Below are 23,239 nucleotides of genomic sequence, written 5' to 3'. Positions count from 1 at the left end.
GATGGCTCAAATGACTGGGTCCCTATCAGCTGCATGGGAGACTTCAGACCCCAGATAGGTGCCCATGCAAATATTAGGATGTGATCCCTACCTGTCTTTTTAAAGACATTGATAGTCACTGTTTTACTCAGGTCTTTTCCTAAATGCAGAGCACCGAAACATCTCTCTCCTACTCATTTTTCAATTTAGTCCTAACAGCAACCCAGCAAGGTACTATTATACTAATCTGATAATTTAGTTGGGAGATCAGTGTTTAAATTTTTCTTTCTCTGCTAAAACGAATGCCTCTGTGTTTCTTATACAATAAGTATCCTTCCCCTTTATTTGTATAGACAGTCACGGAAATAGGAAGTCGATGTTGGTACAAGCAAGTGGGAGAACATTTGTTCCTTTTGAAGAACTTTTCCTTTTTCCTTATTTAATCGCCAAGTGCCTTGGGGGTTGGGACACTGCAGTGGTTGCTTATGCAATTTTCCTACGCATCAGGATAGATGTAGGCATGACTGGCACTCAGCCAGATACAGAGAGCAGGAAGGGACAAACTGCTGGGTCAGAAGTTTGGATTTTCATCACTGCATTCCTTCTGCCTCACTGGTACCATGTGACCGGCATGTCAAGTATTTTTAGTAGCATCCTGGATCGTTGATCTCGGGCCTGTATAATCCTCTCCCTTTTAACTACATTGACCATCTTCTAGCATCTGTCTGCTAAGCAGGCATACCCTCCTCCTCAGCCGGGGGTTTCTTGAGGATTTAGTCCAGAGCCAAGTTCATGGTGGCAATTGTCAGCTCCTGGCACAGAGAGTGTTCTTAGTAGATGCTTGAAAGAAGATTAGAAGCCTTCAGAGCCAAATGACATGAAACCAAGCCTTGGGAGAAATGAATCATCTCTTCAAGGTCAACTGTTGGAAAATAGCAAAAGGAAAGTTGGTGAGGAATTTCGCATCCCAAGATGGCAGGTCTGCCCAACACTTACTGGAGACTCAAATGTTTGTTTTTCCTCTACTAGAGTGCAATAGGGTGTCTCAATCCTAAATCTTTACTTTGTTTCTTTTTTTGCACATGAAATATGCACATATATATATATATATATACACAGATACTTGCTGTTCTTATTTTTCTTGATACAGTTCTATTACAGTTCTTTATACAGTTCAGCCTCCTTTCCACCCCTCTGCATTTTCCCCTCTCACCATTCCTCCCCCCATATTATTGTAGTAGTATAATCCTTTATTATTCTGTTATTGAAGTGCTACATGGCATTGTAGGTGAATAGGCATAGGTGGAAAATCTAATATCATGCTGTCAAGGTATATTTAACTGTTCCATTAGGAGTCTTCCTGGAGTGGAGATAAATACTGCAATGCATCTTCATTTCCCAGTATGCTAGACTCCTTTATACAGCTGAACCTTGATTTTTAATTCACAGTTGAACCTATCCTTGACATTTGTGCATCTGATGGAAGGGCATCTGGCTGGGTCACCTTAAATCCTCATGGGATCCCTTCAGTGCTTCACCTGTGATCCCTTCCTCCCCTGCCAGCTGGGCTGGCCCCAGGAATGGCTTCATATTGTTGTCCCATTCCTGTAAGCCACTGAGCTCTCATGGTCGCTGATTCTTTTTCTCTACCCAGACAGTCAAGCACAACCTGTGACCACTGCTCAACATGCTTTTCCCAAGAACTGCTCTTTATTTCTAATCTGAATAAAACCCCCGTGTTGTCCCTTAACACCTGGTGACTATCCCCTGCAGCTTTATCTCCTCCACTGATGAATTGACATCTGTGTACAAATCCCATTAGGACACATGGCAGACCACCTGGAACATTCACAGCCTGCTGTCCAGGTCCTGGTACTCTTTATATGTTTAAAAGGCTGGGGATGGCTTGAAACCCAAACAAAACCAGAATTTAAGTTTTTTAAAGCACTCAAGAGAACACGAAAATGGTTCTGTAGGATAGGCATGGTGGAATAAATAGCCAGACAAAATTTGAACTGCTTAGGAAACACTAGGTTAGCATTTATTTTTTTTTGATGAGTTGTTTTTAAAAAAAAAAAAAAACTCCCTAAACCAGAATATCATTATTTGCTTTAATGCACTTTGGAGAGGCACTGGTTGTGTGTTGGCTCTTGCATGCACAGGGGGTGACACACAGGGAGGCTTCTGACTAGTGGTTACTGTTCGTCTTTACACCTGTGCCACAGGCACAACATGGAAAGGAGCCAGAGACGATGCTTTTCAGGTGTTTTCTGGATGCAGTAGGCATTAGACTTGGGGGTGTGGAGTGAGTTTTGTCACTCTGTGGGGAAACAGATGTTCATGTGTGGAACAGCTGGGCCCCGGTCCTGCCAAGGTGAACTCGGTAGAAAGGCACAACTGTCTATTCGACACTGTGAGTGTTGCACTTGTCGTAGAGACAGCATCCCTAGAAAGCTGTGGTTCTGACGAGTCAAAACCGAGGCATCCTGCACGCATGGCAAGAGCTCAAGGAAAGAGAACAGTGAAGACAAACCATTTCTGCCTTAAGGTTAAAGTTACTGTTGGACCTGAGGTTAAAATGAAAGAGCAGTGCCCTTAGCGACTCTGTTGGGTGCGTGTCTGTGTGATTGCTGTTGCCCAATTACAGAACCCAACAGGACATAGTCCTTGTTCCATTTCCTAAAGGAAGAAACCAGGTTCCTAAAGAGGCCATCCACAGGACCACTCAGGTCCACTAGGAGAGTGGACTGATGAGATATGCGCCACACTTTAGTAAGGCCTTTGCGCCCATCCTGGGCCCTTTCCAGGATCAGCTTCATGCTGGGAGAGTCTCAGCAGTGCAGACTGGGACATCTTTGGCTTCCTATAAGATTAGGAAATTATCTGAATAAGCTCTTTGTCATTGCAAAATCAGTCATGTGCTCTGGAGCCTCTGATTTCTTCACTCTGCTCTAGCCACTTCCTTCTCCTACGCCAGGGTGTTGTTGTCAATGACCCCACACAGCCAAAGAGAATCCCAGATGGGTTTAAAAGTTCAAAACTCTAAGACACTCCACAAGAAAATGTATGTGATTGTTTGATTCAATAAGCAATGTGTCCAGAAATATGTAAGGCATAAGAACCATGGAGTGGTCTGCGGAGGTTGGGAGGAGATCAATCCACTTGACTACATAAAATTTTTAGCATTTCTCAACTTCCTACAACATAGACAGAATTTTAATGAATATCAAATTGAGGAGAAAGTGTTTCCAAAAAGAGCAACATATTCAAAATAAAAAATAATTCTTATCAATCAATACAAGAACCAGGAAAATTTCCAAAGAAAATGGTATGGAAGAGCTGAGATGTACACCGGAGAATAAAAAAGTATTCACTAAACAAACATTAACTGTATTTTGGGGAAACTATTGCAAGTAGTGTAGCATAGCAGGAAACACCTACCTTCATGAGGAAAACGTTTTGGTGTGAAAAGGCAGGCAGTAAGTACATTTTCAAACTAAGTATGTACTATGTCCGGTGCTAATAAGCCCTTTGGAGAAAAACAGCAGAGAAGGAAGGAATCCCAGTGAGGGGTGGGCTGCATATTTCGTAAAGAAGAAAACATTGGGACAGAGGGAAGAAGTGGCACCTGCCAAGCAGAAATCTAAGAGTAGAGTTTTCTAGGAGCAAAAGCAGCAGGTGCAAACATCATGAAGCAGAGGGAGGAACTTAATATCTTCAAAAGAGTCTTTGGAGTGGCCGGAGCAGTTTAGCCAAGGTGAGAGCAGAGAGCAGCTGCTGAAGCAGGTCGTGTAAGGCCTCCTTGTCACTCTGAACACTCGGGTCTTTGATCTGAGTGAGATATGATGCTCGTGGAAGCTTTGAACAAAGGGGAACATCATGTGACTTAAAATTGACGTTCTGCGTACTGTGTGGGGAAATGGTGGAGCAGGCAGAGAAAGCATTTGGGAGGCAATAGCAAGGTGGGGTGGCCCGGCAACAACAGAGGAGATAAGGATAACAACAAAATCAAGGGTGTCTTCTGAGGCAACAGGCATTGCGGAGGGATGGAGGTGGGGTGCGGTGGTGAAGTGTGAAGAAGAGAAATCTCAGCTGCTTCCTAAGTGTTTAGCCTGAGTAGCCTCCCGGATGCAGCGTGATTTTGAAGACCGAGGAGGCGGTGAGAACAAGTTGTCTGAGGCTGAGCTTGATACACTTCAAGATTCAGAGTGCAGCACATGGGGCTGAGAAGTGTAGAAGGCCACAGCTGTTATTCAGGCACACTGTAAACTTGCTTTGTAACTTGCCACATCGCTTTTATGCTCATCTAGTTATTTAATTCATGGTGGGTCCTCTGCTTCCAATGACACCGCAATTAAATCTAAAGGCAAAAAAAAAAAAAAACTCGATCAGGATAATAACGGTTAAGTGACCTGTAGCAGGTGGTTCTGAGGCATAGTGATCTTGTGAGACTGTCCGCCTCTCTGAATTTAATATCTTCCTTGGTTTATTAGCAGAAATTGAAGTCTATTTTCAAATGCCAATGTGTAGAATTCATAGACATGTACAGTTTGGGCCTTGATCAGAAGCAAGATAAACCATAGACAGCTCTCATTTCACAATGTAGGGTTTGTTCTCAATTTTTATTTGGATGTGGTCATAAAATTTGTCATTCAAGACCTCTACTTGTTCCTGGCTTAAAAAAGAGAGCATTCTGGAGTGGGTGCATATTGTCTGAATGTTAAAGGTCAGACCCTAAGTCCCATGGGAGATTAACAGCATCTCTTTAGAAAAGGTTGCTTGTTAAATAGGTTTATCTCTGTCTTCATGTGTTGACCATGGGAGTCATATGCAAAGAACTAGCCCATGGTGAACACTTAAAAGGAAAATGGGGAAAAGAATCCTAACCCTTTCTTGCTATTTGTTTCATAGTTGGATCTCTAAGAGCTATTTTCTTCTGCTCAAACTTAACATGCTTAAAAGCTTCCAAAAGGACCCACTATTTTCCTCACCAGAAGAGAAAGGCACAATGCTTAATTTCTCTTAACCAGGATTATTAAATTTCATAGCACTTAGGGTAATGTAACTATTATACTCTAATGGGAGAATAATGTTTTAAAAATAATGAAATTATGGCAGAAGCATTTAGATATAATTATATGGCTATAATAAAATTTTCAATTAGGCCTTCATTACATTGCAATTAACTCTGCATTGGAACATGGGCGTTATTGTGGCCATCAGTTTTACAAGTTTCTGACTTTTTAAAAATAACATGACGTTTTCATTTTGTTGTTAGACTGTTTTTTCTTTTTGTTCACATTCGTCTGACAAAGCTCCAGGAAACTTGAACTGAAATCTAAATGTCTTCTTCCACAGTAAACAAAAAAATAAAAGAAAAATTTGCTGCAAGTAATTCTGTAAGTCTTAATTGGACATTGTATTAATTATCCATTGTTGTGTGATCAATGAATCCAAAACATCACATGTGAAAACATGTGTTACACACATAATTTCTGAAGGCAAGAAATTTTGATGTGGGCTTAGAGGAGTATTCCTGAGTCACAATCTCTTGTGAGATTTTGCCAAAACTCCAGCCAGGCTAGCTGTCCATCTGAAGGCTTACCATGAGCCAGTAAATGAAGGATCCGTTTCCAATACAGAAATCTCTAATCCTCACTGGCTGATGATAGAAGCAGAGGCCTTAAACAGCAGGCTTCTCCACAGGACTGCGTGGCTCATTCCAGGGCCAGTTGGCTTGCTCTCCTCTGCCTGAAGAGAGAGAGACAGAAAGAGACAGAGAACCTACAGTCTTAATGTCTTATGTCTTACACCCATATTTCATTTAAGTCCATTCTATGATAGATCGAAAGAATTAGATTCCACTTCTTGAAGCCTATGCCCAAAATACATGTGAAATGTCTCCCACTGTTATCAAGATTAATTGGTCTTCTATTAGTTTATTGTGTTGTGGTCAGATAGGTGAAGGTCAAGCCGTACTTAACGTGAACACAGCTAACATTCTGACACTCAGCCAAGTGTCATATTGGAGATACATTTTCCCCCTTGTTTCTTGGAATTTTCTTAGACTGTAATCATAATTTTGTGCCTGACACTTTTGGGGGTTTTGTTTTTAAGATTTATTTAGTTTTTTGTTTTTGTTTTTGTTTTTTGCAAAGTCAGATATACAGAGAGGAGGACAGACAGAGGAAGATCTTCCATCCACTGATTCACTCCCCAAATGGCCGCAATGACAGGAGCTGATCCTATTTGAAGCCAGGAGCCAGGAACTTCTTCCAGGTCTCCCACAACATAGGTGCAGGGTCCCAAGGCTTTGGACCATCCTGGACTGCTTTGCCAGACCACAAGCAGGGAGCTGGATGGGAAATAGGCCCAGTGGGATTAGAATGGGATCCCGGTGAGAGCAAGGCAAGGACTTTAGCCACTAGGCTATCTCACTGGGCCCAGTTTTTTAATGCTTCCTTATTTTACCTGAAAGTCAAAGTTACAGGGAGAGAGGTAGAGACACAGAAAGAGAGATCTTCCATTTTCTGGTCCATGCCCTCAACAGGCTGCAATGGCTAGAACTGAGCTGATTCCAAGCTGGGAGTCAGGAGCTTCTTCCAGGTCTTTCATATGGATGGAGGAAGGACTTGAGCCATCCTCTGCTGCGTTCCCAGGCCATCTTTAGGGAGCTGAATCAGGATGTGGAGCAGTCAGGACATGAACCAGTACCCATATGGGGTGCTGGCACCTGCTGCTGTAGCTGCTTGGCAAGTGCTCACTAGACAGAAGTTAGGAAACAGAACAACCATTACGAACATTGCTGTCTTTCTTCCCAGTCTTACTTTAAGGAAAAATGAAACTCTACTGGTAAACTGTGTCACTTGAATTCTATGGTTACCTGAATGCTTTCCCAGATTATTTAATTTTAAAATCATTAGATTTATTTTATTCTTCTCTTTTCTGACTCCATCAAAATATAACCACCCTAATTGGAAGGATATGCAGATTCCAAGTTTATTTACTATTTTCATCATATTGATGAGCTTTCTTCTTGCAAGTCTTTTCCTAAGGATGAAAAAAAATGTCTGTGCATTGGTTCCCCTACAAAAATGGATTTACTGAGTCACAGGGTATTTGAACCATAGCTCTGATATATCGTATCTGCTTCCAGAAACATTGCACCAATTCATAGTCCCCAAAGCAATCCAGCTATGAATCTGAGTATGGAACAATTGATTCTAAGCTGTAGGGGTGTGTGTATGTTAGAGTTTTTACTGTTTGATGGACAATATAGTGAAAGTTACTTTAATTTGCATTCTTTAAGGGGTTTTTTTTGATAGGCAGATTTTATAGAAATAGAAAAAGAGACAGAGAAATAAATTTTCCATCCACTGGTTCACTCCCAAAATGGCTGCAACAGCTGGAACTGAGCTGCTCTGAAGCCAGGAGCCAGAGACTTCTTCCTGGTCTTCACATTTCAGTGCAAGGGCACAAGGTCTTGGGCCATTCTCCACTGCTTTCCCAGGCCATAAGCGAGGAGCTGGGTCAGAATTTGAGCAGCCAGGTCACAAACCAGTATATGTATGGGATGCCAGCTCTTACAGGCAGAGAATTAGCCTGCTAACTCCCAATTCACATTATTTGATTCTTTATAAATATCACCAAGCGATTTTTATAGAAAAAGAAAACAGCCATCAAAATTCCATGTCCTTATAATGTGCAGGAACTGACACACATACAATATTTACTATTATGAAATAAGCGGAATTTGACCTTTATAAATATTTATTCATACTAAGGCCATCATCAATTTGGGGAAGTTGACTTTTTTATAGGCTGTTGTTATTAAGAGAACAAGTTTCTTTCTGATATTTGTGAAAAGACATGTCTATTTAATGGTGGAACTTAATCCTTTTGGTCCATTGTTGAGAAAATTGCAGGATTACTTTTTTTAAAAGATTTATTTATTTTTATTGGAAAGGTAGATTTATAGAAAGGAGAAATGGAGAGAAAGATCTTGAGTCCGCTGATTCACTCTCCAAGTGGCCACATCGGCTGGAGCTAAGTTGATCTGAAGCCAGGAATCAGGAGCTTCTTCCAACCTCCAGTATCCCATATGGGCACTAGTTCATATCCCAGCTGCTCCACTTCCCATCCAGCTCCCTGCTTGTGGCCTGGGAAAGAAATGGAAGATGGCTCAAGTTCTTGGGATCCTGTATCTGCGTGGGAAACCCAGAAGAAGCTCCTGGCTTTGGATCATTTCAGCTCTAGCTGTTGCAGCCGTTTAGAGACTGAACCAGTGGATGGAAGATCTTTCTCTCTTTCTCTTCTCTCTGTAAATCTGCCTTTCCAATGAAATAAATGAATCTTTTAAACAGAAATTTTCATAAAGATTTGTAGATATGACCTCAAGAGAGTTAAAAAATTGACATGATTAAACTTGTACTAATGGAATTACGCCCCACAAAGAAAAATAGTTTGTCAGCATCTTAATGAAATAGAGGAATGAAACAAGCACTTTCATTTAGCGTTATTTCAAGAGATGAGCGCCATCCACATAAAACCAGAACTGTGTCACCAAAATGCAAGGCAATGAAAAACGAAGACAGACACATGGGAGCCTTACCAAGAAGATACCGCCTTATCTGTCAGGTCCCTATTTTTCGGGAACCTCAGTATTCTGATAAGAGAAATGAACTCATACAAAATGCTGCTGAACAGAAGCAAACATCCCAGTGAGTATACAGAACTGTGAAACTGCTTCAAGAAAGAAACCAGAGGGCTGTGCATGCGGGTATTCCCCAGCTGGATGATTTATGCAATGCTTCTGTTGGGCGAGGTCCATGCTGATGAAATAAGGTGACAAGGAGGAATGGGAAGTGTCCAGAGGAAAATTACCACCTACCCAAGGGACCTACAAGCAATTGCAATAAATCTACTAAATATAGCATGTATCTGGCTTAGATAAACAAGGGCAACAAGCAATAAGCAGAAGGTCTGGAAACTGTGCCAAATCCCAGGTAGCAAAGCAATAGGCTGTCATTGAAAGCGCGTGCGCACACACACACACACACACACACACACACACACACACACACTTGGGTTCATACACTCCCACCTCTACTTCATAAATGCATATGCCCTTTCAAGACGATTTGAATTTTTAGCTTCAAATCTCTTCATTTGTAAGCCCTGGCTAGTCTCTACTTGCAAGGTTATTTTGAGGATTAAATAAGAACACTGAAATTACATAGTACTGGGTCTAATATGGACAATTGACAAATGGAAGAATAGATAAACATGGGAAAGTTTAAAGAAATGAAATAGAAGAGGGTAAAGTGTGTGTTTACTTGTAAAGTTAAAAAAAAAAAAACCTGCCAGCCAGTTTTGCCACTGGCAGGTGAACCTGGTAGAAATCATAGTAAAAATAAGGCCTCTTAAAAAGACCTTAACACATAGTGTCTTAGCCTGACCAATGACAGAGGACTATCAGATAATAGTGTTACTGGCTCCTCCATTAGACAAGTCAGGACAAATGAGCAGTATTCTCAAATGTCTGGCCGTCCAGGTTGCACATACAACTGTCATATACAGTGTTGATTTTGACCTCATGTTGAGGGAAAGTTCAATAAAGATTGCATTGTTTGATGATGTACATCTAACTACCACTCTAAAGTGGCAGAGCTTCCAGCATTAATGGGGTAACAGTTTCAGGTATTAACTATTCACTAGGGCAGTTCTCAAGAGGTTCTCATTTTTCAGGATGGTGGGACATATTTATAAAATACCTTATGACAGCCTGCTTTTTAATTATCTCACCGATGGAACAGAGGTCTTCATTGGTCAATCATTGAAACAATGTCGCAACCGAACGTCTCACACATTTCAATAGTCATTGTTGATATTGACATCATTCCATGTTAACAAGCCAGGCCAAAATTCTCATTAATAGTGATATTGCTTTTTTAAAATATTGTTGAACGTGAGTTGCTACAATTGGCACATTCCAAGGAAAGAGAAGGAGGTGCTGTCTACAAGATCCAATGCCCGGCTAAACCTGTGTCTGATACTGACCAACACTGTGGTCCCTCACTGAATGATGATAAGAAAACAACCAAGATTCAGATCTTCATATTACATTTGACACCACACATTAAAGACCCTGGATGTGCCAGAAAAGTAATTCCATCATCACTCAGCCATATCCAAACCACCTCAAGTCATTCCCAATAAATACCTAGGCCTGTGACAGATGAATGCAGACCTGGATTTATGGTCCGTTAGGCTGAAATTACCCCAAAGCTCATCTCCTAGAACTCAGGTGCTTAGTCAAGTCAGAGACAAAAGTTCAGGTTTCCTAACCAACAGATGTACTGGAAACCATGTTTTGTCAAATTTAGGACTATATCATTCCGACATAAATAAAGACCTCTTTCCAGGTATGGAAGCTTCTGGCTAAGTTTGACCTGCAAAAATCAAGACCTTGTAGCAACCACAAGAATGCACTGATCTTATTCTATAGATGAGGATAATTTAGAATATTGCAACTATATCCTGGGAAGACAAATCTACAATAACCATATTTCAAATGTAACTTCAAAAACTTGTGCTACTTTCAAGTGTATCACCTTCCTGAGAGATGCCCTGCTCAGAGCTCAGGGCAAGCTGTACATGTTGCAGATCCGTGCCTTTCCTAGTTCCCCCCTGCAGCTTCCTTTTTCTGTATGTCATGGCTCCATTCTGAGTTATCAAAACTGTGCTGAACTCTCCACCAAGTGTATGTGAATGACCAGAAACTCTTCCTAAAGAAAAAAAAAAAAGGAACTGACAATTCTACATCCATTACAAGAAGACGTTGCATAAAAGAAGAACAGATAGGTGACCGGCACAGTAGCCTAGTGGCTTAAGTCCTTATGGGTTTCGGTTCTAATCAGCGGCCCCACTTTCCTGGGAAAGCAGTTGAGGATGACCCAAAGCCTTGGGACCTTGCACTCATGTGATGAAGCTCCAAGTTCCAGCTTCGGCCACTTGGGAGGTGAATCAATGGATGGAAAATCTTCCTCTCTGTCTCTCCTCCTCTCTGTATATCTGACTTTGCAATAAGAATAAATAATTTTTGTTGCCCGGCGCGATAGTGTAGTGGTTAAGGTCCTTGCCTTCAACACACCGGGATCCCATATGGGTGCCAATTCTTCCTTTCCCCAACTGCAAATCCCTTGTGCCCTAATTCCCTCCCAACTCTGTGTGTAAGTAAAATAATAATGAGTTGGGACTTAAAAATGTGCAGCTTTTCCTTGAAATAGATGTTAGGATTCCACTGCGCAAGCTGGAGGTTTAAGATTTCATATTCGGTTATCTGCATCTCAGTAAAGTTAATCATTAGAACAGGTAAATTAGGTGCCTTTTTAGACCACAAGTCCCTTGAGAGAAAGAATTAGATTTATCTTAATCCCTGCCACCCCAGACCTGGGGCATGAGTAACAGGTGCCTGAGGCAGAGGCTATTTGCCAAGGATATATAACATGGCTTTATGTCTGGACGTAGCAGAAAAAAAAAAACAGCACCAGCTAAGATTCTCATCAACTGGAGACAAGAGCTCGCTTAGCTGGGAATGTATTGCTCAAAAGTGCAGCAACAAAAACAAAGACAAAAATCGATGATGTTCCAGCATTTTAGTTTACTGGGGATTTGCCTGCAAGTTATTTCTAGAAATGCCATTTTGAAAACTTGGAATGCCAATACTGTGAGATAAGTTGGTCCATTTCTTAATGTGTGCAGGCACTCTGGTATTGTTGCAAAAGAAGACCGTTTCCCAGTAATAGGCCCCTAACCATACACTGCAATACAAATATGTGTTCATCAAGTCCAATTTTGCATTTGTTTTCAGCCTGTCTTGACTGTGAATTCTTGACTGTAATAAAGTCACAGACCAGCCTTTTGTCTCAGAAGTCCCATCAGTTGCTAGGTGACTCTACTCCTTTCTCCTCATTTTAATGTTAGAGGAAAGCCTTGTATTTTCCTTAAGTAGTCAAACTTAAAACCCTCATTGAACAATGCTTGAGAAATAAGGGGTGCCAGTGCTGCTGTGGAGCAGCACATTGAACTGCAGTTTGAGGATGTCAGCTTCCCTTTTTGAACATTGGTTCAGGTCCTGGCTGCTTCACTTCCAATCTAGCTGCTGCTAGGGTGCTGGAAAAATCGGTTGAAGATAACCCAAGCACTCAGCACTACACCCATTGTAGAAGACCCACGTGGGGTTCCAGGCTCCTGGCTTTGGCCTGGCCCAGCCCTGGCTGTTACAACTGTTTGGAAAGTGAATCAGCAGACTCAAGATTTCTTCCTCTGTCTGCCCCTCACGTCTTTCTCTCTGTAACTCTGTGACTTTTAAATAAAGCTTTAAAGAAAGAATAACAGCCGGAGTACACAAGGTTTTAAACCTGGCATCTCATTTACTATTTGTGACATTTGGCAAGTTGCTCAAGCTCTCTATTCTCACTTTGTTTTCTTTAAAATGAGTTTAATGAGAGTAACCATGTCAAATGATTATAATGAGGTTTAAATGAGACAATTCATATGAGATACTTAGAGAAGTGTCTGGCACATAATTAATTTCTAAATAAATATTAGCTATTATTTGTGCAGCATCAGAGCATTTTAGGAAAATGAATGCACTACTAGTTTCACCAGTTTCCCTGACAATAATTTTATTTTCTTCGACATTTGTTGAACCTACCAGTCCCAGTGAAAATCGTAGAATCTAGAATGCCAAAATAATTACTCTAGCTTTTGTATAAAAATGAAAAAATGCCACTGACATCCACGTATGGGCATGGTTAGCATGAGAAAAAAATGTAATATTTGAAATGTTATGCTCTACATATAAGACCCATGATGCATCCCAGGTATTAGCATTTACATCAGAACTTAACAACGCATTCTTGCTTCATCAGAACAGAAGTAGAGGTGGCACGGTTGCACCCTTAGGTTGTGTGTGACAATACTGAGAAATAAGGGAACACGACCCATGTGAACCCTTATTTTTCAGAGGGCAAACATTGGAGAGATAATGGAGTCACACAGCTTTTGGTGACAGCCTCAGCAGGAAATGATGCTATCGAGATCATCGTTCTTGTTGCCATTTCAATGGCTCAACAAAAGCCAAAACTAGCCAGACTAGCCTTCTACCAAGTATCTTTTAGGAATAGCCAGTAGCTAAGGATTTCAAAGATAAGCTCAACTCAATATCCACTGCAAAATGTGGCCAAGCTGTAGAATGAGACCTGTAACAAGAAGGCCCCCAACTCATACTTTTTTTTAATATTTATTTATTTTTATTTGTGAGACAGACTTAGATTTACATAAAAAAGAGAGGCAGACAGAGATCTTGCAGCTACTCCCAAATGTCTACAATGACCAGATCTGAGTTGATCCAAAGTCAAGAGCCAGGAGCCTCCTCAGGGTTTCCTACATGGGCACAGGGATCCAAGGACTTGAGCCATCCTCGCTGCTTTCCCAGGCCACAGGCAGGGAGTTGAATGGAAAGTGAAGCGTCCAGGACACAAACAACCCCAATGACTTAAAACAACACATTTTCTTCATTGGGGTTGTGATCATTAATTACGACAACAGCAGAAACTTATTGGAATATTGAAATATATTGGAATGTGTATACCACCCTACCACATTCTTAAATATTTCTAACTAGCAGATTGTGCCAGTAATCCACAGAAGCAGAGTCTCAGATTTTAAGATGTTTTTCAGAGCATCACAGTGCTATCATTTTATCAGCACACCTTACTCCAAACAAATCATAATAGTTTCATACACCAAAAAAGAAAGATAACCCATGCTTCCCTATGCCCTGTCTGGGACCACTCCAAAAGCCAAATTTACAATTTTAAAAAATCACCTTCTGGGTATTCTGCTACCAAGTGAAGACCGAGTTAAATCTCTTTCTGGTGAAGGGAGAGCATTGTCTTGTTCAGCCATTGTCCTCCAAATGTCATACTGGTCAAAGTTTTATCTATAGATTTCTGACTTCTGCTGTTAGAATTTAAAGTTAAAAGATGTGTGAAAATCTTTTGACAGCACATTTAGCATGCTGACTCCTTCTCCCCTCTTGACCTGGTTTTTGTCCTATGCTCTTTTGATGTCTACTGCATGCTCTAAGCCAGTGTCTGCAGGGATAGCTCTTCATTCTAAAGCAGCAGCACCCTCAATAAATACGTAAGCTACTGGAAGATCTTAGCAGAGATTGGCCACAGGCTAACCCATCTTAAATTACTTGCTTTTGAAAGCCTGAAATAATTTTTAAAGGTGGTGCAAAAACAATGTGACAGCCTAAAAAAAAATGTTAAGGAAAGTTTGATGAGAAGGAAGCAATACAGGGGAAAAGAACTGGAACAATTTGTCACAATTGTCTTGCCCTTTAGCAGTTCTTTGTTTCAGATGCCATAAATCAGTCTCTCAGAGTTCATGTAACCTTGACCTTAAACCTCTGAGGGCTGAGGGGACTGGCAAAGGAGAAGACACTGAGGAAGAGCAGAATCGACCTGAACAGTTGGCATGACGATTTTCTTATCCAGAATGTACAGCATGTCAAGTCCTGTCCAAGGTGCTGAAAGGTACACAGACGAGAACTTCAAAAAGTTCATGTAAAATGAAATGAAAATGCAAATTTATTTTCGTTCTAAAACTTCTTGAAACCCATATATTATATTATGAAAATAAAATATTCAAAGTAATATATCATTTTAAAAAACATAGAAAAATATCCAACACATAGCCAACTTAAAATAGCAGGCCAAGGAAAAGGGTGAGGATGACTTTGCTTGTGAAATGTATACCAAAACCAAACATATCAGATATAGCCTACTATATGTATATATTTTTTATATAACAAAATCTCATTAATTTCCACTCCACAGATTTTGAAATTATAAATAATCTAACATTCCTGGCATTGCATACAAAATGATATTCTAATTAGGTAAAGTTTTACTATAAACAAAAGCAATATTTATACTTAAATAAGTCAAGCTTTTGAGTAATATTAGTAGTAGTGCTTACATTCAAAGAAAAATGTGTAATAATAACAATAAGCAACATGAAAATTCTATAAATCTTTTTAATACTATAAACAATATTCTCCTTTTTAAAAAGACTTATTCATTTGTGTGTTTACTTATTTATTTGAAAGGCAGAAAGAGAGAGAGAGGAGAGAATCTTCCATCTACTGGTTCATTCTCTAAATGGGTTGCAACAGCAAGGTCTGTGCCAGACTCAAACCAGAAGCTTGGAACCCCGTCTGGACTTCCCACATGGATGGGAAAGACTCAGACACTCGGATCATCACCTGCTCCTATCCCAAGTGCAGGGAGCTGGAGTGCAATTATCCAGGATTCAAACAGACACTCTTACATGTGAAGCCAGCATCACAAATTATGGGTTGAACTACTGTGCTACGATGCTGGCCACTGTCACCAATATTCTAAAATTATTTTGTAGGCATATTCATTACTTATAGTCAGGGGATAATGATACAGATGAAAAAAACAAAAAAGAGTCCATCTCTATACACCTTGAGTTCCAGTCCTGGTGACAATGGCCTGATGCAACAGGTGCAACACCAGGAAGTAGATCCCATGCCTGCCAGTGTGGACAAACAGGAAGATAACGCCAGAAGCGTTTTGGAGGGTGTTTCCAGTTCCTGTGCCCCATGCATGCTTTAAAGTACTCATCCAAACGCCCTTGGAGAAACATCGGGAATGAGATAAGAGGCTGGGTAGTGGATGAAAAACATCCTTTTGGTGGAAAGGATTCAGGAGTCACAGAGAAGTGTTCTTGGGTTTCTCTTTCCTTTGTTGGAGAATTAAACGAGGTAAAAATCCACAGAGCGTGTTCCATACACATAGTAAGTGTTCAACAGCCATTAGCTATTAGAATGATGTGTGTTATTCATTAAACCACTATCAAGACTTTGAGGAACATGACTAGAGCCATGACACATGCCAAAAAATTCTATGGAAGTTCTGATTTCTCTCATATTCAGCTGTTCACCCTCAAACTTTGGGCAAATGGGTAGGTGGTGTTTTATAACTATGTCTCCTTTTGTCTGAAATCATATTTGGTAAAAGAGGCTTCTGCACTTGACTCTGTAGCCCACCCATGCAGCTGTGGGTGGGCTCCTAATAGTCCACTTAGAACCCTAAGCTGGGTTTTCAGGGCTGACTCAGCACACAGGAATCTCACACAGCTCCCTTCACTCAGACAAAGCGGGGGTGAGTTTCCAGCAAAAGAGAGAGCCTTTTCGTGTCACTAGACATGACTGTCTAACTTTTCTCTTTTGAGAGCCCAATATTTGCTTCTGTTTTCTCTTCCTCCCACTTTTCTTCTTTATGTTTTATGTATTTGAGAGGCAGGGAGGGTTTCTAGCCACTGTTTGACTCCCCATAAAATGTCTGCAACAACCAGAAGTGGGTCAGGCTGAAGCTAGGAACTTGAACTCCATCCAGGTCTCCCCAGGAGTGTCAGGAACTCAATGACTTGAATCATCACCGTCGTCTCAGATGCTTTACAACAGCAGGCGCGGGAATCAGGAGCCCGAGCTGGGAATCACACCCAAGCACTCCCACGTGAGCCGTGGGTATCCTAGCCAACTAGATCAAATTCCAGCCCTCTTCCATTCCTCCCCCGACCCTTTCCAAGAGATGTAAATCATTTGTGTTATCATTATCAGTTAAATATTCATAGAATCATTTTGGGCTTAACACCAACATTTGCCAGGACACAATTCTGTGCTACATTCGACGCCACAGTATTCCCTGTTCTCTGTCGTCTTAAGATAACTCCATTTCCAGAAGTCAGCTGAGGCATGAAACCAGGTACCTTTCCCAGAGGTACCACTGTCAGGGCAACAGTTTGTCAGCCATGCACTGATGAAGAGATGGCAGAGATGGTTTTGCATCTCTCTTGCCGGGTCCTTAGAGTGCCTACCCCCGCGTGAACGTTCACTTTGCACAGCCTGACCGCTTCTGCAGAGTTCCACAAATGCACGTCCTGTTTTGTTTTTTTTCCCCACCACGTTCCCCTTGAGTGCTTCAGCAACACAAGGCAATTTATCGTTCTCTTTGTGCAACAGTGCCTAGACTTTTAAAAAGGATGACTTTCCCTTTTCTTTCCTGTTCAAAAAAAAAAAGTCTCAAGTTCGCAAAGTTCACAGCATAAAAGCCTCGACAGGCATAGTTGGACCAGTAATGTCAGCAAGTCGAAATAGCTCAGGCCATAGACCCCCTGTTGCTTTTTTTTTTTTTTTCCATCTTGGTTCATTTTCTTTGGGAGAAAGACCCAATTACAAAGGTTTGTGGATTTTTCTAAAGATGTTGCCTCCACAGGGATTACATTCAGCTCTTTAGTAAGAAAAATGCTGGTGCAATTAGCGGCTCTGGGGAACTATAAGCCATTTGTGTGGTGTTTCAGAGGGCGCCACTGTCGGCTTCCCCAGCCTCCACACAGAGCTTCCTTGGAGAATGTAAATGCCTCCTAGCCATTTGGAACACACTTAAAATGGCAGGCCACGGTGCACCATCAACAAGGACACCTTTGTATCCTCTGCAGCAGAGTATGACTGTGCCATAAAGTCAGGCATTGGGTTTCTTCTCATCATTTCCTTTTTTTTTTTTTGCTGACCTCCAGCAAGTGAGCTGTCATCCCTTTGTACCATTCCAGAATGTTCTTGGCTATCCTTTCAGGAAACTTGCTGCCAAAGTGAAGGAGTGTACAGATGCGAGGAAGTTAGTCATTTCCTAGGTGACATTCTAATAAGAAACCCATTCCTGGATAATAGCCCAATTGGAAGGAATTCTCCACTATCCCTGTGATCAGGAAGTAGTGTCTCCAAATTAATCAAATATTCCGGTGTATGTATACCCTAATGTTTATTGTAATGATAGCTCTGTCTCATAAGGAATGATCAATTTGTAAAGACCTGGAAATGATTCATTCTAAAGCCAAGAGGTATATTATCTAATCTTTCATTGACTGAAACATTAGCCTCAGATTTTTCAGCTATTTCTTAGTAGGAGCAGCTGTTAGCTTCCAGTTGTTATCAAAACCGTGCAGGTAAATAAGGTTCTGGGTAATAGAAGCCAGAAGACAGAATTTATTATTGCGCTGAAGCATTGGTGCTGAACATAATGGTCACAGCTTGCCAATGAAACCAGCAAAGCCTGGAGTGTTTTAATAGCTTAAAGGAAACAGGCTAACGTTTGGAAGCTTTTCTCTTTGTAAAAACAAACCAAAGCTACCAAATAGATGCTTGGATAGGAAGAAAAAATATATATATATATACATTTTGATAACACATTGTCAGAAGATAAAACTTCTGTTAGACCTTGCAAAATCTTTTTATGCAACCATTTATATTTTCAAGATAAATTTTAAGGGATCAAGTCTTTCCCATTAAGAACAAACCACCAAGCAGTGGCTGGAGAACCTGTAATATATCTGCAATGCCCTGTTGCCTGAAAGGGAGCTGGAGAATCCTTTCTGTGCAATCCTAACAAGGACCCCACAACCCTGGTCCTGTTTTAGTTGGATTTTAACATTGCTCCAGTGGCAAGTGTTGCCGCATAGAGAATTAAGCCTCTGCCTGCTATGTTAGCTTTCCATAGGAGCGCCGACTCAAGACCTGGTAGTTTCACTTCCTTTTAAACTTCCTGCCTGAAAAACCAGCAGAGGCCCTGCACCCGTGTGGGAGATCTGGAAGAAGCGCAGGGATGAATGAGTGAATGGATAATTAATTGCTGAATTAGCCCATCTGCTTAGAAAGCTCTATATAGCCCCCCAAAATGTGATCATCTGCCCCCATATTAATTCAGTTAAACACAGGAAGTACAATGAAAGTTGCTCTTCTTTCTCAATTTTTAAGATTGCATGCTCCTATTAAAAATTTGTATATGATTCCCACACTGATACTGGGAAATAGAATGTAAGAATTCTCTTAGGTTTCTTACTTTCCATAAAAGCTCTGTGGTATTGAGCTGGGTTAAGTCTTTTTAGAAAATGATTTGGAGTGAGAAGTAGAATACAAAAAAAAAAAAATCCACACTGCACATCCTAAACATAGCTTCAAGAAACTTTTCTCGTGTATGGGGGTAAGGTAGCCACATCAAATTATTTCTGCTGTGATTCAAAGTCAAGATATACACTGTGATATTTCCCCTATTATCCCAAGTCCCTTATCGGCCTGCTGTCACAGTTCTTCAAAGCCAGCTTTGAATTGTCGTCCTGCCATGCTAGGATTCCTTACAGCCTGTTCACAGTGGGAACTTTCCCATCAGTACATACAGAACTTCAATTTCTTAAGGTTTTCTTTTGGCTCATCTTCAGGATGCTTGAGCTTGCTATAAAGTGCACTCCCAGGATCCTTTTCGCTGCAGTGGATTGAACTTGGCCTCTACCTTCACCAGGAAGGCGCGCTCACTCATGCATGCTCATTAACTTCGCATTCTGGGAGGGGTCACGGTGAGGTTTGGGGAATTTGAAAGAATACAACAAGCAACAGAACTATTTTGCTAAAATCAATCTGTTCACTTCTCTTCTCCTTGCGTTCTCTCTTCCAGCTGCCTGCCTTGTGCTCGGCTGTATGATCTTCCCTGACGGCTGGGATTCAGACGAAGTAAAACGGATGTGTGGAGAAAAGACGGACAAGTACACGCTCGGAGCGTGTTCGGTCCGCTGGGCGTACATTCTGGCTATTATTGGAATCTTGGATGCGCTTATCCTCTCGTTTCTAGCGTTTGTGCTTGGGAACCGACAAGACAGCTTGATGGCGGAGGAACTGAAGGCAGAAAACAAAGGTAAGTTCCCTCTCTCCTTCCCACCTAACACTTAGATTGACCCCGCGGTTCTCATTTGCTGCCCTTTCTAGACTGCCCGGCCAACAGACTTTGCCCACCTTCCACTTCCTTGTCTTTTTGAAGGCCCCCTGAATCCATTATCATGCTTTACCTGCATTTTCTTCTTCCCTCCTTCTTTGATATCAGGCTTACCCATCAGGAGTTCATGAGTTCATGGCTAAAATGGGTTTTATTGTTGTTGTGGTTATTGTTATTGTTTTTCTTTTTTTTTTTGGTCTATTTGCTTGAAAAAAAAAGCCTGGTAAATCTCTCAGCTCATCTGTAAATACCTTTATTAAATAATCTGCCACCATCTTATTTGAATTCCAACTCACTATCTTGGAGAAAGAGGAGTAAGACTGGCCCCAAATAGTCAGTCAGAGGTTTCAGGAGTCAGCAATTTAGTTGAATTTTAAATGTGTTATCTGGGTAATCAAAAGTCCTCAGTTTTCTTTTCACAAGGAAATTGCCTTCTGGAACACAAAGAAACTCGGCTAGAATATGGGCTGTTGATGAGACACTCATTCATAAACACAGCACATCGGGCCGAGTCCCCGCAAGCCATGATACAAGAAGAATCTTTGCATTTCTGTCCAACCTTCTTAACCAGTTTCCTGGGATAAGATGCTAACATCTCTGTTTTGTTACCGACTTAGATTCCTATAACCCTGCGACAGTTTTATGTTGCCTCTCCTAGCGTGGGCTTACATCAGCCCCTTCAGTCGAGCAGCCCCTTCTTCTAACAGTCTTTCTTAATTGGGAACTCAATCTATCCTTGAATTATGAAATTGAGCTTATTATTTCAAGGAGATGCTGATTTCAAAAACCCTTCACCACTTCAACCGATCTCAAAGAGAAACGTGTTGATTCCCACGTGAATTTCACACGGAATGATAGCATAGCAGACTTCGGATCTATGTTATCACTGACTGTGCTTGTAGACCGAAGGAAAGAAACATGTGCCAGGGCGGGACAGCAGCAGCCACCCACGAGCCCTTTCTCTCCTTGGTTTATAGACAGAGCGCATATTGACCTGATTAATTCCATCAGAACATCCTAAACACCAAAAATAACCCTATCACAGGGAAATTAGGCTGAAACTTCCTTGGAGCAAAACCACCTCATTCCCAGATTTAAAAAAAAAAAATAGGTAACAAAAGTAATAATTACACCTTCATCTCTGCTACAGGGGTTGTGTTTTTCCCTTGTACTCATTAATAACGACCTTGAGGGTTGCGTTTGTGGTTCGCTGGATACACACAGTTCCCTGGCTAGTTCTCTTTAAATTTAATGCTAAGGACAATTGACTCACAGAACAAGATACCTTGCCAAAAGGAAAGATTAAAGGAAAGGCCACTTTGTTGGCAAATGCTTGATTCCCACCACCACCACTAATGAACTGGAATGTTACTGATTTCCTATAGAGTCAACAGTTACACTGAGAATTTTTAACTCCCTACCCCTAACACACACACACACACACACACACACACACACACACACACACACACGATTAACTCCAATAAGAATAAAAGATAAAAGGGGAAAGACTCAAGCAGAGACCTATGTTACTTAGCAAGTAAGAATTCTAGCTCAGACTTCCAGGTTTGCACGACAACTTACTCTCCTGAGTTTATCCCTGATTGTAGAGCAGCTTCAACAGGTTCACAACAAATGCTTCTTCCTAGTTGATTCCACTGATGGTTGATGCCTGAGTCCTTCCATTTAGGCCTTTGCGAAAGACCCTATCCCTGCCCCTTCTGCGACATGTCAGTAACACCTTGCCATGGGGAAGGAGGCTAGAAAGGCCAGTGGCAGGCTTGTGGTGATCTCGCTGTGATTGTGCTGTGTTTGCCATGTTCTCTGCTTACACGGATCTCCACTGCTTCCTCCACCTTGACCTGGAGGAATAACCACAGCTGTATCTCTGTGTTGGGTCAGATAGATCCGATAAAGCAACAGCAAGCATCAGGCCACGTTGCTACATCCCTCACACTTTGGTTTCTATATCAAAATCCTTCCACCTGAGACCCCAAGCGGAGGTCAGGGCTGTGCCAGGCGCACCTGTCACAGTGATGCAATAGGGTCTATATGATATTAGAACAGAATTCCTGAACTGTGTGTAAAGTGTAACCAAGCTCTTCTATTTCTGAGAAGCGGTGCAGTTGTACACAAAAGAGGCTCTGGCGTTTGGTATTATTTCAACACTTACTCCATGTGGAAACTATTGAAATCAGATTTTTTTGAGGGAAGATCAGTTAGTGATTTTGTATGCTATGTGCATGATCATACTTTTATTAAACAGCAGTTTCATAGACTACAAGTACATGCAATAAGCAAAAGTGCATGTCATGCGTGCTATCTTCCACAGTCAAGATGGGGTTTAATGTGAGAAAACATCGTAGTGAGGCTAAGCCTGCAAATCTAGCACATGCCCCAGTTCAGGCTCATCTCATGTCATGTCCTCATCTTCTTTTGGAACTCATCCAGCCACTCACTTCCCCCAGTAAGCTGGATAATTTACCAAATAGACTTGGGTTTCCCATGTATCATGACAGCAGGGATATTTCTTAGCTCCACAAGTCTTTCCCAAACACCACCCCTGTATTGCCCAAATTCAGATCAAAATAAAATCACCACTTTTAGAAAGTGGAAGGGAGGAGACGGGGACTGAGTTCTAATTGTTGAACCGTGCTCCACCGACAAGGTCTTAAGATGAAAGGGAATATCAGAGACTGAGCCGTAAATTAATCATCACACAGGTGCTGTTCGCAGGGAAAACCAGCAGAAGGCACACAGATGCCAGTCTCTACCTCTAGGGACCCATCTCCTGAGACAGGCTCCCAGTGAACTCCCCTAATCCCATTTCAGTGTCCCCTTCAATGCCTCCCCCAACATTTCATAACCTTTCCTTTCCCAAAACTGGCCGTGAGTTGTGAGACGGCAAATTGATAGAAAGGCATTCCAAGACACTCTTAACCAACAAATGGCAATTTCAATGATGCAAGTGTTATATTAGAATAAACCTCTATAAGTAATCAGGTATGCAGTAGCAAGTGTCATAACACTATTTTAATGCAAAAAAAAAAATCAATGGCCTGCTCAGAAAAGAGCAGTGCAAACCATTTCAGTATTCAACTAACTGTACAGGAGTTGGCACATGCAAGAAAGCTTTACTGCCTGGTCTGGATTTGGGCAATCAGGCCTGCAAGCTGTAAACCCTCTCTGACTATGGGGAATAATGGTTGATGGGCAGGTGTTCCTTCTTGGTTAGGAGCTAAATAAACCAACAATAGTGGGTGTTTAACCTTGATATGCTACTTAATTGCAGATCTTAATACATTGAACCGTGAAGTCAATTTAGTTATGTAAAATTA

The 23,239-nt window shown here is 41.3% G+C and overlaps 1 protein-coding gene across 1 annotated transcript in view; it reads left to right on the top strand.

Moving 5' to 3' along the window:
- The window catches only part of LOC121166957 (LHFPL tetraspan subfamily member 3 protein), a 192,059-nt gene that overhangs the window by 134,162 nt on the left and 34,658 nt on the right, over window positions 1-23,239 (top strand). Inside the window, exon 2 of the mRNA XM_040996300.1 lies at window positions 19,587-19,823. Coding sequence (XP_040852234.1) covers window positions 19,587-19,823 — 237 coding nt within the window. The remainder of the gene's footprint in view (window positions 1-19,586; window positions 19,824-23,239) is intronic.

The sequence above is a fragment of the Ochotona curzoniae genome, unplaced genomic scaffold, assembly GCF_017591425.1.
Source record: "Ochotona curzoniae isolate NIBS_2020 unplaced genomic scaffold, NIBS_Ocur_1.0 patch266, whole genome shotgun sequence".
Classification (NCBI taxonomy): domain Eukaryota; kingdom Metazoa; phylum Chordata; class Mammalia; order Lagomorpha; family Ochotonidae; genus Ochotona; species Ochotona curzoniae.
Note: the sequence above shows the minus strand (reverse complement) of the source record. Positions and strands in the feature narration are given on the sequence as shown.